At 31.3% G+C, this 14,022-nt stretch overlaps 2 protein-coding genes across 14 annotated transcripts in view; one reads left to right on the top strand and one right to left on the bottom strand.

Moving 5' to 3' along the window:
* The window catches only part of LOC132714393 (outer dynein arm-docking complex subunit 4-like), a 31,607-nt gene extending 21,926 nt beyond the window's left edge, over window positions 1–9,681 (bottom strand). For 12 of the 13 annotated variants that reach the window (XM_060697258.1, XM_060697263.1, XM_060697267.1 and 9 more), the window contains exons 1-4: window positions 9,541–9,681; window positions 2,419–2,565; window positions 1,735–1,888; window positions 1,209–1,273 (exon numbers count right to left, since the gene is read on the bottom strand). In XM_060697258.1, the coding sequence (XP_060553241.1) occupies window positions 1,209–1,273; window positions 1,735–1,888; window positions 2,419–2,565; window positions 9,541–9,669 (495 nt within the window). In that variant the 5' untranslated portion in view covers window positions 9,670–9,681. Of the gene's footprint in view, window positions 1–161; window positions 198–1,208; window positions 1,274–1,734; window positions 1,889–2,418; window positions 2,566–9,540 lie in introns of all 13 variants that reach the window. The other variant, XM_060697259.1, reaches the window with a different exon arrangement.
* A 267-nt stretch (window positions 9,682–9,948) lies between these two features.
* LOC132714394 (uncharacterized) lies at window positions 9,949–13,607 on the top strand. The gene is made up of 3 exons (XM_060697272.1): window positions 9,949–10,088; window positions 12,130–12,215; window positions 12,706–13,607. Exons 1-3 carry the CDS (start codon window positions 9,972–9,974, stop codon window positions 12,875–12,877), a joined length of 375 nt encoding a protein of 124 aa, XP_060553255.1. The 5' UTR covers window positions 9,949–9,971; the 3' UTR covers window positions 12,878–13,607.
* The last annotated feature ends 415 nt before the right edge of the window (window positions 13,608–14,022 follow it).

The raw sequence follows: 14,022 nt of genomic DNA, 5'->3' as shown, positions 1-14,022 counted from the left end.
CTGTCCTGCCACAGTATAAAAACATGTATGCTGAAAACCTTCAACTAACATCATGGTAATATAAAGAAGGTACCTTTTGTTAGAATTCAGAAATTATCATTACTTCTTAGTATTTAAACTGACTATGTTAAAAGCTTTAAAACAATTGGCTGTAATTTTACCCGCATATTAAATTCTGGAGTCGGAATTGGACGCCACTATATTAAATAATTTACAAATCTGAGCACTGCTCTTAAGCAATTTTCATGACTTAAAACAGAAAATGTTTTAAATTGAAACCAAGAAATAAACAAAATATTTCATGCCTCCAGATCTATAGAAGTACTTCTAACTTAAATGAATTAAATTAATTTAAGATATAACTTGATGTTTTTCTAAAAGCCAAACAAGTCTGGAAAGAACAAGTAATTTGTTTTAAACTGTCATATCTTAAAGTATATACAACAGTTCTCCTAAATAAAAACTAAGAAGCATGACTTGTGTGAACAGATGCCAATTACAAATTATTTTAGATTTTTATTTCCCCGGGACATTATCACATAAATCATATCTGGGACGCCTCCGGGATAGACAAATTATTTCTGGGACATTCCCAGATGTCCAGGACTTTATGGCATGTATGCAAAGTCCCGTTTTTCATATGAACCAATATGAAAACTTTTCTTTTTCAAATTAAAACCAGTGTCACATAGAATATTTATCTGGAGGCATGTTGCTAACTGTACACCATACTTTAAACTGTTACATGTACCTCACAACATTAAATTTAATTATCATTATTGAAACAAACAGATATTTCAAAACTGTAAATATAAATAACAATGAAAATCTGTGTAACACCAAAAAAAAACCAACAGCAATAAAAGGTATTAAATTTAGAAATCAAATATACAATAAAACTTCTAACTGGCCACACAAAATATACTGTATATACATGTATAACGTATGATTATATACCAAAAGCAAAGAAAAAAACGAGTAGCTTCTGGGAAACAAGTTAGAGTGCCTTTGTCATTTATTTTTATACATACAATTGTTCAAACTTTAAAGAATTTAGAATTCAAGCAAGACAATATTGATATAAATACTGTATGTATAGGAATAGTGCAATCTTTTTTGTATAATGGGAATAATTTTCATTAAAGGCACAGGAACATGTTTTGACCAAAAGCAATCAAAGATAAGAGTAATAAATCATATAGAGTTACCTCCTCCTGTTTGTAGAAATATGACATGTCACCTTTGTTTGCCTCCAATTTCACTGATTCTGGTTCTGAATAAATAAATAAATAAATAAATATACCATGTAAAAAGATGTTACAAAGTATTAGCTTATTGTCCAGATAATCATGCTATATACAAAATTTTGATACAAAAAGAAAGTTTTATACTCCAGGGAACAGACATTTTTGGCAATATCTATATTTTTATTATTTCAGTTTCTCTTCATCTGTAAAATTCCCTCTCCTTTATGAAAATGATTAGCCATTTATAATAACTTAATGCAAAAACATTAACATACCCTAAGATTACTGGACTATAATAAGTGGTGATTATAGCAATATCTTTTTAAGCTGATGATATATGCAGTAAAATTTAATTTTAATTTGACAGTTAAAATTGACTAAAATGCATAAGATGATACTTATCTGTCTAATGCAGATTGATTTCAAGCAATAAAGGGGAAGGAGAATTATTCAAAGTGAATAAATACTAAGTAAATAAACAACATACGTCCAATACTGTTGTTAATGGCCTCCTGACATTTCTGTATTCCTAATCTGAACTCTTGTAACTCTGGTCTCAATTTGTTTCCTCTATGATAGAAGATGAGGGCCGTCTCAAAATCACCTTTCTGGTATAATGCTTCAGCTTTTTGGAACAGTCCCTAAGGGAAAATATTGAAGATAAAAAGATGCAAAGTTTAAAGTTGTTTAAAAAATATATGTTTTGCAATTTCTTAATATGTATTCTAATATTTTAATAATTTCAATAAGTTTCTTTTTTGTATCACAGAAAACATGTTTAAAGTGTTAAGTTGCAACTATTCAAACACCCTATTTTCTGAGGTAAAAAAGAGCGAAAAAATGACAGTGGTGATAGGATAGTTATATCATTCATTTGTTTTATAAATTATATGATTTTAAAGCTTGTTAATTTAGATGGTATAATATATTTTTTTCTGTTTGGTCTAAAGTTGGAATACTTTTTTTTTTAGATATCATACATTTAGAAAAAAATATTTTAACATCACAACACCCCAGTCCTATGTGAACATCAATCTATATAGTCACACAGTATATAATATTACTGACGTCAATAATTATATAATGTGTATTAATACCACTGATATTTTCGACTAAAAAGCAATAAATGTGTGCCTTAAAAGAGATAAAATTAAGCAAAGATAACATTTACTTTAACAGGAACTTCTTGTTGCTCATCTTTGTCTTTCTCTAGAGCTTTCTCAGCATCAGCCAGGGACGCCTCAGCATTTCCAAGCTGTAGGTAACACTTTGATCTAATTACCAAACATTGCTTATCATCTGGCTTTAGTTCCAGTGCCTGAAATATATATATATCAATAGTTTACATTAGGATATCATGCTGAAATCAATTTCTCTGAACTTGGATATAACTTATGCTACTAAAACATGCTTGAGTCCAAATTTTTCTCAGAATTTATCTTTCTTTGAACATTAACAGTATTAAATATTATAAAAGCAATATAGTTCATTGAAATGCAAACACATAAAAATGTAATAAATTGTTGATCATAACTTAATCATTCATAGGAGGGTGAATTATTTAGATAAAAACATAGCATGTATTGTTATTGAATATCATTTGCAGCTGAGGCCTGTCAGTATTTAAAACATAACTATTTATGTTATTTTTATTCGGTACCACTAAAATACGCAACGGAGATTTTTTGGCGCAACGGACGCAACGGGCGCAACGGAGATATTATTTTTAGAAAAACCGGCACAACGCCTTTTTTAAAAGTCAATGTGCTATATTTAAGCATCTAAAATGATTGTTTATAACTATTTAATAAGTAAGTTTTAAAATATTTCATAAATTGTATATGTTTAATTGCACTGAAGGGGCATATGCCTGGCGAAATGGAAATTTCATGGCGCAACGGAGATATTTTTTTCAGAAAAACCGACACAATGCCTTTTTTAAGTCAATATGCTGTATTTGTGCATCTAAAATGATTGTTTAGCACTATAAAGTAAGTATGATTTCAAATGTTTCATAAATTGTATACACTGAAGGATTATAATATGCCTGGCGAAATGGAAATTTCATGGCGCAACGGAGATAATTTGGGAAAATCGGCACAACGTTTGTACTATAATATAATAATAAATACCACATTTATATAGCGCCCTTTTCATTAAAATGTTCAAAGGCGCTTTACATCAATCATATATGTCTAAAACAATATAAATGAACAGGATTATGAACATTAAAAATATTTTGCATTAACTAATTAAAAGTATAAATTATGGAATTATTTTTACATATTAATACAATATAACTTAAAGATCCTTAAAACTCACTTTACAATATTATTGTCATACATTAAAATTGTCTTCAATATATAAATGTGTAAGAAATAATGTGCCTTTTTAACATAAACTCATAAATAAATATTAAAAGCTACTTTAAATGCATATTGATGATTTTCATTGTTTTGTTGTCATACTTTACAACAGAAAATATATGAACGATTGATAAAAGAATGAATACAGCGACATCAGACTAAAAGAATATTGAACCTAACGAACCTGGATAGCATGAGTACTGCTACACCAAGGTCCAGTACCGAGGGAGTCAGATACCTCCCCACAGCGCATGCAGACCCCCAGGATGACATCACTACTATCACCACAGGAGGAAAGGGCCACGCCCCACACCTTAACACTAAATATTCTTGAAATCTGACCCCTCTGCATTCACGAGCCATATATTATATAACACATGTAAATTATTATGATAAATCAATGTTAGTTTTTTTTTTTTTTTTTTTTTTGATTTAAAAAAAAAAAAAATATTCTGTGCTTAAAAATGCTAGCAATGGATTTATAATAATAGATAAGATCTTGCTAAATCATCGTTATAAAACAATAGAAATACTAAATTGATTTAAAAATTGTTTGTTTAAAAATAAAAAAAACTTTTAATAAAACTAATATTCAAATAACAGATACTTCGTATTCACTGTTTATAAAATTCATTCATAACAGTCACTGATTATTTTCCATAAGCTAAATTGAAGTAGTGTGTTTTAAGATGTTTTTTGAAACTTTCTACTGTGTTACAGTTTTTTAGATGACTTGGTAGTGAATTCCATAGCTTAGGAGCTGATGCCGAAAAACTCCTTTCACCAAATTTCAGTTTATTTTTTGGTTGCACTAATCGTACAGGTGCATTTGAAGAGCGCAGATTTCGGGAAGTGGAATAAACTTGAATAATTTCCTGCATATATGATGGAGATTGTTGTTTCAGTGACTTGAAAGTATGTAATAAGATCTTGTAATTCACTCTATATTCGATTGGCAGCCAATGAAGATCTTTCATCACTGGTGTAATATGATCTTTCCTAGATGTACGTTTAATCACACGGGCTGAAGTATTTTGAACAAGTTGAAGTTTTTTCATGGTTTGTAGAGGTATACCATATAGAAGAGCATTGCAATAATCCAGTCTTGATGTCACGAGAGAGTTAACGAGTGTTTTTGTAGCTTCTTCGTTGATATATTTTCGAATACGTCCTATCTTACTTATTTGGGCATACGAAGATCTGCACACGGAGCTAACATGATGTTCCATATTAACCCTTGAATCAAGGAATGCACCCAAATTCCTTACACTTGATGACTGTTTGATTTCAGCTTGGTCCACATTGACAGTTATATTTTTCACTGAGTCTGTATTGCTACCCGACGAAAAGACTATAAGTTCTGTTTTGTCTGAATTCAGTTTGAGAATGTTGCTGTTCATCCAGAATGTTATTTCTTTTAAGCAGTTTGAGACAGAATCAAGTACAAGTTCAGTTTTGGTGTTGTCCAACGGTTTGAAAGAGATGTATATTTGAGAATCGTCAGCATAGAAGTGACATTGCAGACCATGTTTTCGACAAATTTCGCCGACAGGTTTTGTGAAAAGTATGTAAAATTTTGGTCCTAATACAGAGCCCTGAGGGACACTGTATGTCATATGCACAGGGTCAGATAGTTCTCCATCAATACAAACAGTCTGATAGCGACCACTGAGATAAGATCTACACCAAGCGAGCACTTTTCCAGTAAAACCAAAGTCACATTCGAGTCGATTAAGAAGAGTGTTGTGGTCAATCGTGTCAAAGGCAGCAGATAAATCGAGCATTACTAATATTGTAACTTCGCCTTTGTCAAGAGATTGGAGAATGTCATTTTGCACTTTGATAAGTGCAGTTTCTGTGGAATGAAATTTCCTGTATGCAGATTGATTTGGTTCATGTAGATTGTTATAGTTGAGAAACATATCAAACTGACAGTCAGCCGCAGATTCTAGAAGTTTTGAGTCATATGTTTCATTAGCAACTGGTCTAAAGTTTTTCATAATTTCTTGATCCAAATTGTCTTTCTTTAATAGTGGTCTGATTATCGAAGTCTTATTGCGTGGAGGTACGTCGGCGGTGTAAAATGATAAGTTGAACATGTGCGTTAGATATGGTGATACTTCAAGTTTGCATTCTTTTAGGAGCCAAGTCGGTATCGGATCTAGTTCACATGATTTAGTAGATGACTTTGATATGAGCTTAAGAACTTGCTCTTCTGTAATAACTTCAAATTCACTGAATGTTTCTTTAGGCTTTTGTATTTGAGTTGAATTAGATTCATTTGTTATATTACATTCATTTTTAGATGCTATGTCAGATCTGATTTTTTCAATTTTGTTTTCAAAGAAATCACTAAAATCTTGAGCTAGTTCTTTAGCAGAAGTGTGTGATGGGAGCTTAACTTCAGGTTTGTTTCCGAGGAGATGATTTGTTACTTTGAAAATTTGTTTTTGATCATTACCACACGATTTTATTTTGTCTTTGTAATATGTTTCACGAGATCTTTCAATTACATCATTTACAACTAAGCACTGACTTCTGTATATTTCATGATCTACAGTTAATTTTGATTCCTGCCATTTTCTTTCAAGTTTACGTTTAATGTGTTTCTCATCATGTATTTCTTGATTGAACCACGGGCATTGGGGTCTGAGAACAATTGTTTTTGTTTTCTCAGGTGCATGTTTGTCTAACAAAGATGAAAGGACAGTGTGATATTTCTTACTAGTACTATTGTACTATTATATGAAATTAATTAACACCAATGTTATTTGAATAAATAAATTAAAAAAAAAAAGATTTAAAAACCTTAATCGTATATCAAATAATCAAAGAGCTGCAATGTTGATGTTGTGAAGGATTGTGTGCCGCCGAAATGGACATTTTGTCTGCGCAACGGAGATTTTTATTTTTGCTCAACGGAATCAATGTTAGTCCGAATTAAGTAGTTATATGAAGAAGTAAATCATTAAAGATATTAAATGAATTACTGAAGTGGTGTTATAAATGTCTGTTTTATTAATTTAGAAATGGAATTAAATACGGTTTTATCGTTATGGCTGACACTGAAAGACATGTATGGATTTTACAATCTGTTTCATTTTTTCCCGTTCAATTCGTTATTTTTACGAAAAGTACCGTACTAGCTTTTCTATACATAATTTTCAGAATTTTACTTGAAGAATACGAAAAGTACGTAAAGCATACGCTGTTGACTTTCTAATGTAATCTTAACAATAAATTACCAAATTTCAACAAAACGTTCATTAATGGCTTTATTGATGCACAAAGAAATATAATTTTTTCCGTCATGGCTGATATTCGAATGATTGTAATATTTTATGCATTTTTAAAATTAAAAATAGTAACTATACAACATATTTATTGTTTGACGTAATTATTAAAATAGTAAAACGACATGCCCGTAGAATTTGCTTAGACTTTCCATTTTAAAACATAAGATAATTAACTTGAACGTTACTTATAACAATTTCTTCCCAATCAGAAAACCCTGTTAATCATATGCAGCTACTGTTTATTTAGCGAAACAACAGCATTTTGATGATTGGCAGAATGTTTATCACGGGTGTTAAGTACCGATAATTAAATTAACAATGACACGTGGTTGATGTTTATTGGACAAGCGTTTTCACACCATTTAGATTATGTGATTAAGAGGAACATGTATTGTCTTTAAGGTATTACATATTTTTTATAACTTATTATTGTCGAAAATATTGCTTTTGAAGCTTATTATGCCATATTTCACTCAAACTATGAGAAAAATTGTGTATATGAAATGTGAGACGTAATAAAACATTTTGGAGCCTGAATCCGCCACTGATAACGGTCAAGTTTTCTTTTACAAGTGTTAAAATTATTAAACACCGTGCCATACTCGTGCACGATACGTTGCTAATTGCTTACAATTCTCGCGTTATTGATTACCGTTTGTCAATATAACAATTATGAAATATTTTGATTGCTTTTGATGAAATATACAATTTATACGCAACAAACAATTATTGAAAAGGTACACAATGATTAATGAAAGATAATAAATTAATAAAATATTATAATATGATAAAACTGTTATGATAATCCCCGTTGTGCCGAAATGTGTTCATTTCGCCGTAATTTAAATATCTTTTACAATATCCTATTTTCAACATTTTCTAAAATAAAGGAAAGTAAATCCTTTTTTAAAGACTGTTACTTATTTTCTCAAATTCTTAAGTTATGTTTACATAAGAACTACCCGTTATGCAAATCTTCATTTTCCATTGCGCCGAAAGTATGTCCATTTCGCCGTCCATTTAGAATCTGATATATTCAGTATTCTACCTAATAAAATCAAACTTATACAGTATATGTAAAAAATATGTATAAAATATCAACAATACCAACTTATATGATTATTTTATGTTTTAGACATAAAAAACAGTACACAGTTTTGAAAATAAAATCTCCGTTTCGCAATAATCCATCGGCGCAACGGAGTTTATGAAAGGTATATAAAAAAATACAATGAATGTTTATAATAAAAAAATACTGAACATTGATAATGTAATATCAGCATATATATTCCTTTATTTAGTTAACTAATGCACATTCAATTAAAAATTATGTATAGAAAAGCTATTACAGTACTTTTCGTAAAAATAACGAATTGAACGGGGAAAAAATGAAACAGATAGTAAAATCTATACTTGTCTTCCAGTGTCAGCCATAACGATAAAAACGTATTTCATTCTATTTTTAAATGAATAAAACAGACATTTATAACACCACTTCAGTAATTCAGTTAATATCTTCAATGATTTACTTCTTCATATTACTACTTAACTCGGACAAACATTGTTTTCTTTTTAAATTCCGTTGCGCCAAAAAAAAAATCTCCGTTGCGCAGACAAAATGTCCATTTCGCCAACACACAATCCTTTATGTACAACATCAACATTGCAGCTCTTTGATTATTTGATATACGATTAAGGTTTTTAATTTTTTTTTAAATTAATTTATTCAAATAACATTGGTGTTAATTAATTTCATATAATAGTGCAATAGTACAAACGTTGCGCCGATTTTCCCAAATTATCTCCGTTGCGCCATGAAATTTCCATTTCGCCAGGCATATTATAATCCTTCAGTGTATACAATTTATGAAACATTTGAAATCATACTTACTTTATAGTGCTAAACAATCATTTTAGATGCACAAATACAGCATATTGACTTAAAAAAAGGGGTTGTGTCGGTTTTTCTGAAAAATATCTCCGTTGCGCCATGAAATTTCCAATCGCCAGGCGTATGACCCTTCAGTGCAATTAAACATATACAATTTATGAAATATTTTAAAACTTACTTACTAATTAGTTATAAACAATCTTTTTAGATGCTTAAATAGCACATTGACTTTAAAAAAAGGCGTTGTGCTGGTTTTTCTAAAAAAATATCTCCGTTGCGCCCGTTGCGTCCGTTGCGCCAAAAAATCTCCGTTGCGTATTTTAGTGGTACCCATTTTTATTTATACATTCAGGAACAATTAGCACATATATATATAATCACAACTATTTTAAAACAGTAGCAATTAATTACCAATAGTTTGAATTTCAGTTAGTACCACAAAAAAGATTATGACTCTTTAATAATTGTTTTTATTATAGTAACTGACAGACTAGTGTATTATCCTTACACTAATTCTAATTAAGCTTATAAGGATTATCCTGATTATATGATTTAAAAGTTTTATTTGGCTTAAAGTCACAAGGATTACATGAATGCAAATTTAAGATCACAGTCAACAAACAGAAACGTAGCATGCAACTCTGTGTATTCGATCATTTTTAGATCAGAATTCAAAATGCAGCACAGATTCACTCTTGTCTTAGGGGAAATTTGAAACCATACCCCTCCCACAATTTTACCTTTGTGAAACTTTCTATCGCTCTTTCGTATAGTTGGGATTGCATAAAATAAGCTGCTTCATCACGATGAATTTCGAAGGAAACTTGCCCTTCTTGATTTTCTGACCCATCGTCTCCTCTGTGCGGCATTGTTTACAGTGGATGTTTTCTTCCTAGTTAATTGGCAATTACAGTTTCGTTTCTAAGTTAAACTACCGCTAGGTGTCGAAACTGTTTTGACAGGTGCGCGTTGCTAGCCGGGCAACATCTTTTTTCTATAATAGGTTTTAAATTTTACACAACAGTTCGACAAATAAATTAGTTTTTAACAAATTCGCCTTCATTTATAGTTAAATGAAATTTGAAACTTTAAAAATCTAGTAAGACCTGTAAAATTTTAAGATGCGAATGTACGGCCGTTCTCATTTGCCTCGTTTCAAATTTGTTTACAAATGGCCGACAAAAATACCAACGAATCAGCCGATGGGGAAAATAGAGGTGATGTTCCCGAAACTGAGACACCAAATACCTTAGAAGATTTCGTAACTGGTCACTACCAAAGACAAAAGGTTTAAATGATGTAGAATTAAAATGACTTTCAAGGAGTTGGCTTTTACTGACAGAATAGTTCTGTATTTGTTCTATTCGTAGATCTACTAAAAATTATCGTAACAATTGTATAATATGAATGTTTTTGTCAGAATATATAATACATAACTCTTAAACACTATATGTATTAAAATCAACGTTGGCTACACAATTTTTTAATATGAAAAAGGCAAAGCCTCAAAGCGAGCTCGGTGTACTTTTTACGTGAAATAGTATGAAACAATCTCAAATGCAGTGACGGGACGGAGTGCGTGTGACGTCACACGTACTGTGTTAAATGTAAATATGACCCCGTCCCTGTCGTGAAATGAATAACGAGTTTTGAAAACGTTGATAAAACTTTGTTTGTTTTATTTCACTCTATAATTTTTCAAGCGAAATAAAGATTATTTTAAGTGAAATAAATGTAAAACTTAAAGCGTTTGCGACATTAAAATAGCGCACTTGATTTGTTTGTTTTGCACGTGCTGTTTGGCGCTACATTGTGACGTCACGTAAACAATACTTTAAACGTCTGTACAGCGTTAACGACTGAATAAAAGATATTGGTGTTCGGATTCATTTTCTTAGTTAGACCATTTTCTTTCATTCTAGATAGTTTTCACAACAAAATTCGACAAAAAATTGTTTTTATTTATCAGATTTCAAACAAAATGGCGCCTTCGATTTTCATTTTTTATACACAGCTTCCGTTATTCTGGTTCCCTGTCCAATTATGGTTCCCATAAACGTGCGCGGGTGACCAGTCTACACATCCGTATCAGTCAGAATTTCTCAGTTTTTATTGTTATCTTTAAATTCGAAAGGTTGCGATGTGTCCAATTCGGTACTTTGGACGAAAGTTTTCAAAACCATGACTTAGCAGGTACTCGCGTTACCGTAAAGCTCGCTTTGCGAGCAGGCCCTTCGGGCCAGCTCGTCGAGCTCGCTACTAATCATTTACACACTTTTGGTTGAATAATTCACTCAACACTTCTACACACTATTCTTTGTTTAGAAATATGGTCATTCCTTGTTTTATGTGATAACAAAATTGAATCCACCAGTTTGAGATAAAAAAAAAACTCACTAAAAATCAATTTTCGGGATAAATATTTTGGAAAAAAAGTTATTGTGAAACCCGATTACTGGAAAAACTACAGAAATGTTGGTCAGCATGTGTAGTTGTGCACCTGGGGGATAACTTGTGAAATTATTCAGTATTTGTAGTGTTATTGCCCTTGACTAAGTAAACATTCGTAATTTTCAACTTGTGTCCGGCATAGCCCCAAAAAGTATTTGACCTGGAGTCATAGAACTTTACAGAAATGTTGATCAGCATAAGAAGTTGTGCACCTAGGAGTTTGCTATAGATTTATTCATTATCTTTAGAGTTATTGCCCTTGATCAAGAAAAATTTGCAATTTTCAACTTCAGGCATGCATATTAAAAAAAACTGACCAGAGTGATGAAACTTTACAGAAACGTTTGTGTAGTTGTGCACCTGGGGGTTTGCTTGTATATTTGTTCAGAATTTGTAGAGAAATTGCCCTGGACTTTATAAAAGCTGTTGTGTCATGTGTACAATGTCTCTTAAAGTGCTTGAGCTAGAATCAACAAACTTTACAGGATTGTTGGTCAGCATGTGAACCTTTGCACATGGTAAATTAGGATATAAAATAAAAAGGATATAAAATTTAGATTAGAAAATCTTAATATTGTGAAAAATCAAGACGTCAAAATTGGAATAATTAGATGTCATTTTTATGCCTCAACCTAGGGGGAGTAATGTAGAATTTCCTTTGTCCCTCTTTCATACTGTTCTGCTGTATGTCAGTAGACTGACAAAACAGTGGAATGTGAGGGCATACAATGTACATGTACCTGTCCTATGGACACATTTCTAGTTTAACAAAATTAAAGTGTTTATGAAAAAAAATCAGAGGTATACATATATCATTTTTTTTTCACATTCTAATGTTATTAAACCTGATTGAACTTAATTCATTTACCCAATTTCAGGATGAGGGTAAAATGCAATCATCTGAAGAATTGAGTGAGGAAAGGACTCAGGATTTTTTTGCCCGAGCTTTAAAGGAGAGTAGAAGGTAGGAAATATTATATTTTTCACCTGTACCACTCTCACTTTACATTTTGACTGGACTTGTCAATCTTTTAATGACAGTCAACCATTCATCATTTTAGGGTAAATTTCAAAGTATGTACTGAAAAGCAAACACAGATCTTGGTCTGCACTGGTAGCAAGGGGCAGAATTAGTTGCCACCTACTGGTTTAGGGTTAATTCCTTACCAACGTTCAGTAAGCTACAGTGTAGCTGGATATCACAAGAACAAACAGGCACCCGAGTAGAACCACCCACGTTTTTCTAGCTAGCTTATGGTTCTACTCAGTGCCAGTTTGTATCTGAAATAATGCACTGAGGGTAAAGCTAGGAATATCGCCATATGACCTTTACTGTGTTGGTGTGATGTTAAACCAATCGGCAAAGTTAACAAAACGTTAAAACTTGGGAAATTTATTTACATTGCACATTATTATAATGTTCATAAAGTAACACATATACATTTATATTACAGAATGAATGCGGAAGTGATCAAGTCCAACAAGAAACTGGATGCCTTACACTCGGAGTTTGGTATAGATATGGTGAATTCATGGCAAGAAGAGCATGCCTCTGAGGTTCTAGAGCCACACGAACAGCAACTGATTAAACTTGCCCAGTATCAGAACCCAAATGCTGCCAGATGATGTAGACTTCAGGAAAAGTTGGAAAAATTCGGCACTGATGATTACTGTGATATTGTTTAGAGCTGACATTCAGTACTCATAGAGTTAATTTATTGACAAAATACTGTGGAGGAAATTCTTTGCAGTCTTTAAATTTATTGAAAAGAAACACAAAATGCATTGACAAAACAGAGTGAATTTTCCTTCACTCCATCATAAGATTATCATTTTTCATCATACAGAGTTTAAATTTGTTTAAATTGAATTCACTCATTATAATGTGTTTTACTTTATGTCAATAGGCAAGAATAGTTCTGTTGACCTTGCTTGTAAAAACCAGTACATGTTATTATAATTTTTTTTGCAGATATGATCTGCCCAAAACTAAAATTTTTATTGCCACTAAAGTTGCACAGAATGGAAAAATGAAAAGGAAACTGTATTCACAGGTTTTCATTAAAATACATGTAGTTGTTAAATGAATGTAAAAACTATATTATTCTTCATCACAGTTGAACAAAGTTGGAAAGTAAGAGTGACAGAAGTGGGTTTTTTTGCTTGTAAAATAAAGATTTTCATATGTTTGATCATACATGATAAGATCATCAGTATTATCGTATGAGTTTTCAGTTTTCATCATAGTTTTGGTTATGATTCATTGTATCATGCCATTTATTAATTTATTTCTATTATATCTAAATTTCAGCATTTGTTATTAAATGATTTACTTCAAAATAAATATTTGAAAATAATTTGATATGTTCTTTCTTAACTTTATTACATTATCATATGATATGAGGTTATAATTACTATACATGGTTGAGTACAATATTGAATTTGAATTCTATTTTATAAGTTCACAGCTCAAACTCGTACATACATAGAGGGATTTTATATTACAACATTTTGAGGATTAGTGTAATAGGTCATTTTGACCAAGGTCAAGGTCACATGCAGAGGTCTGAGGTCAGATATAAAAATGTAATTAGTGATCATTTTGTCATCATGAATTGTGAGATTTTCATGTAAATGTTCACTATTATGAGAATGAGCATTAAATTTTATGATGGGGGGGGGGGGGAGTATAAAAACAACAACAATTCTTAGAATACAAAATATTCTATTTCTTGACAACCATAATTCTTGGTTATACAAATGTTATAAAG

The sequence above is a fragment of the Ruditapes philippinarum genome, unplaced genomic scaffold (genome assembly GCF_026571515.1).
Source record: "Ruditapes philippinarum isolate M1 unplaced genomic scaffold, ASM2657151v2 ctg2486_1_1_1_1, whole genome shotgun sequence".
NCBI classification, from domain to species: Eukaryota; Metazoa; Mollusca; class Bivalvia; order Venerida; family Veneridae; genus Ruditapes; species Ruditapes philippinarum.
The sequence above is the reverse complement of the archived record's forward strand: the minus strand, read 5'-3'. Positions and strand labels throughout refer to the sequence as shown.

What these genes read in the sequence shown, in the direction of transcription:
- LOC132714394 (XM_060697272.1), top strand. Translation starts at nt 9,972, where the DNA reads ATGGCCGACAAAAATACCAACGAATCAGCCGATGGGGAAAATAGAGGT. An exon ending in GTCACTACCAAAGACAAAAG is followed by an intron (nt 10,089 to 12,129) that starts GTTTAAATGATG and finishes ACCCAATTTCAG; the next exon opens with GATGAGGGTAAAATGCAATC. An exon ending in GCTTTAAAGGAGAGTAGAAG is followed by an intron (nt 12,216 to 12,705) that starts GTAGGAAATATT and finishes TTTATATTACAG; the next exon opens with AATGAATGCGGAAGTGATCA.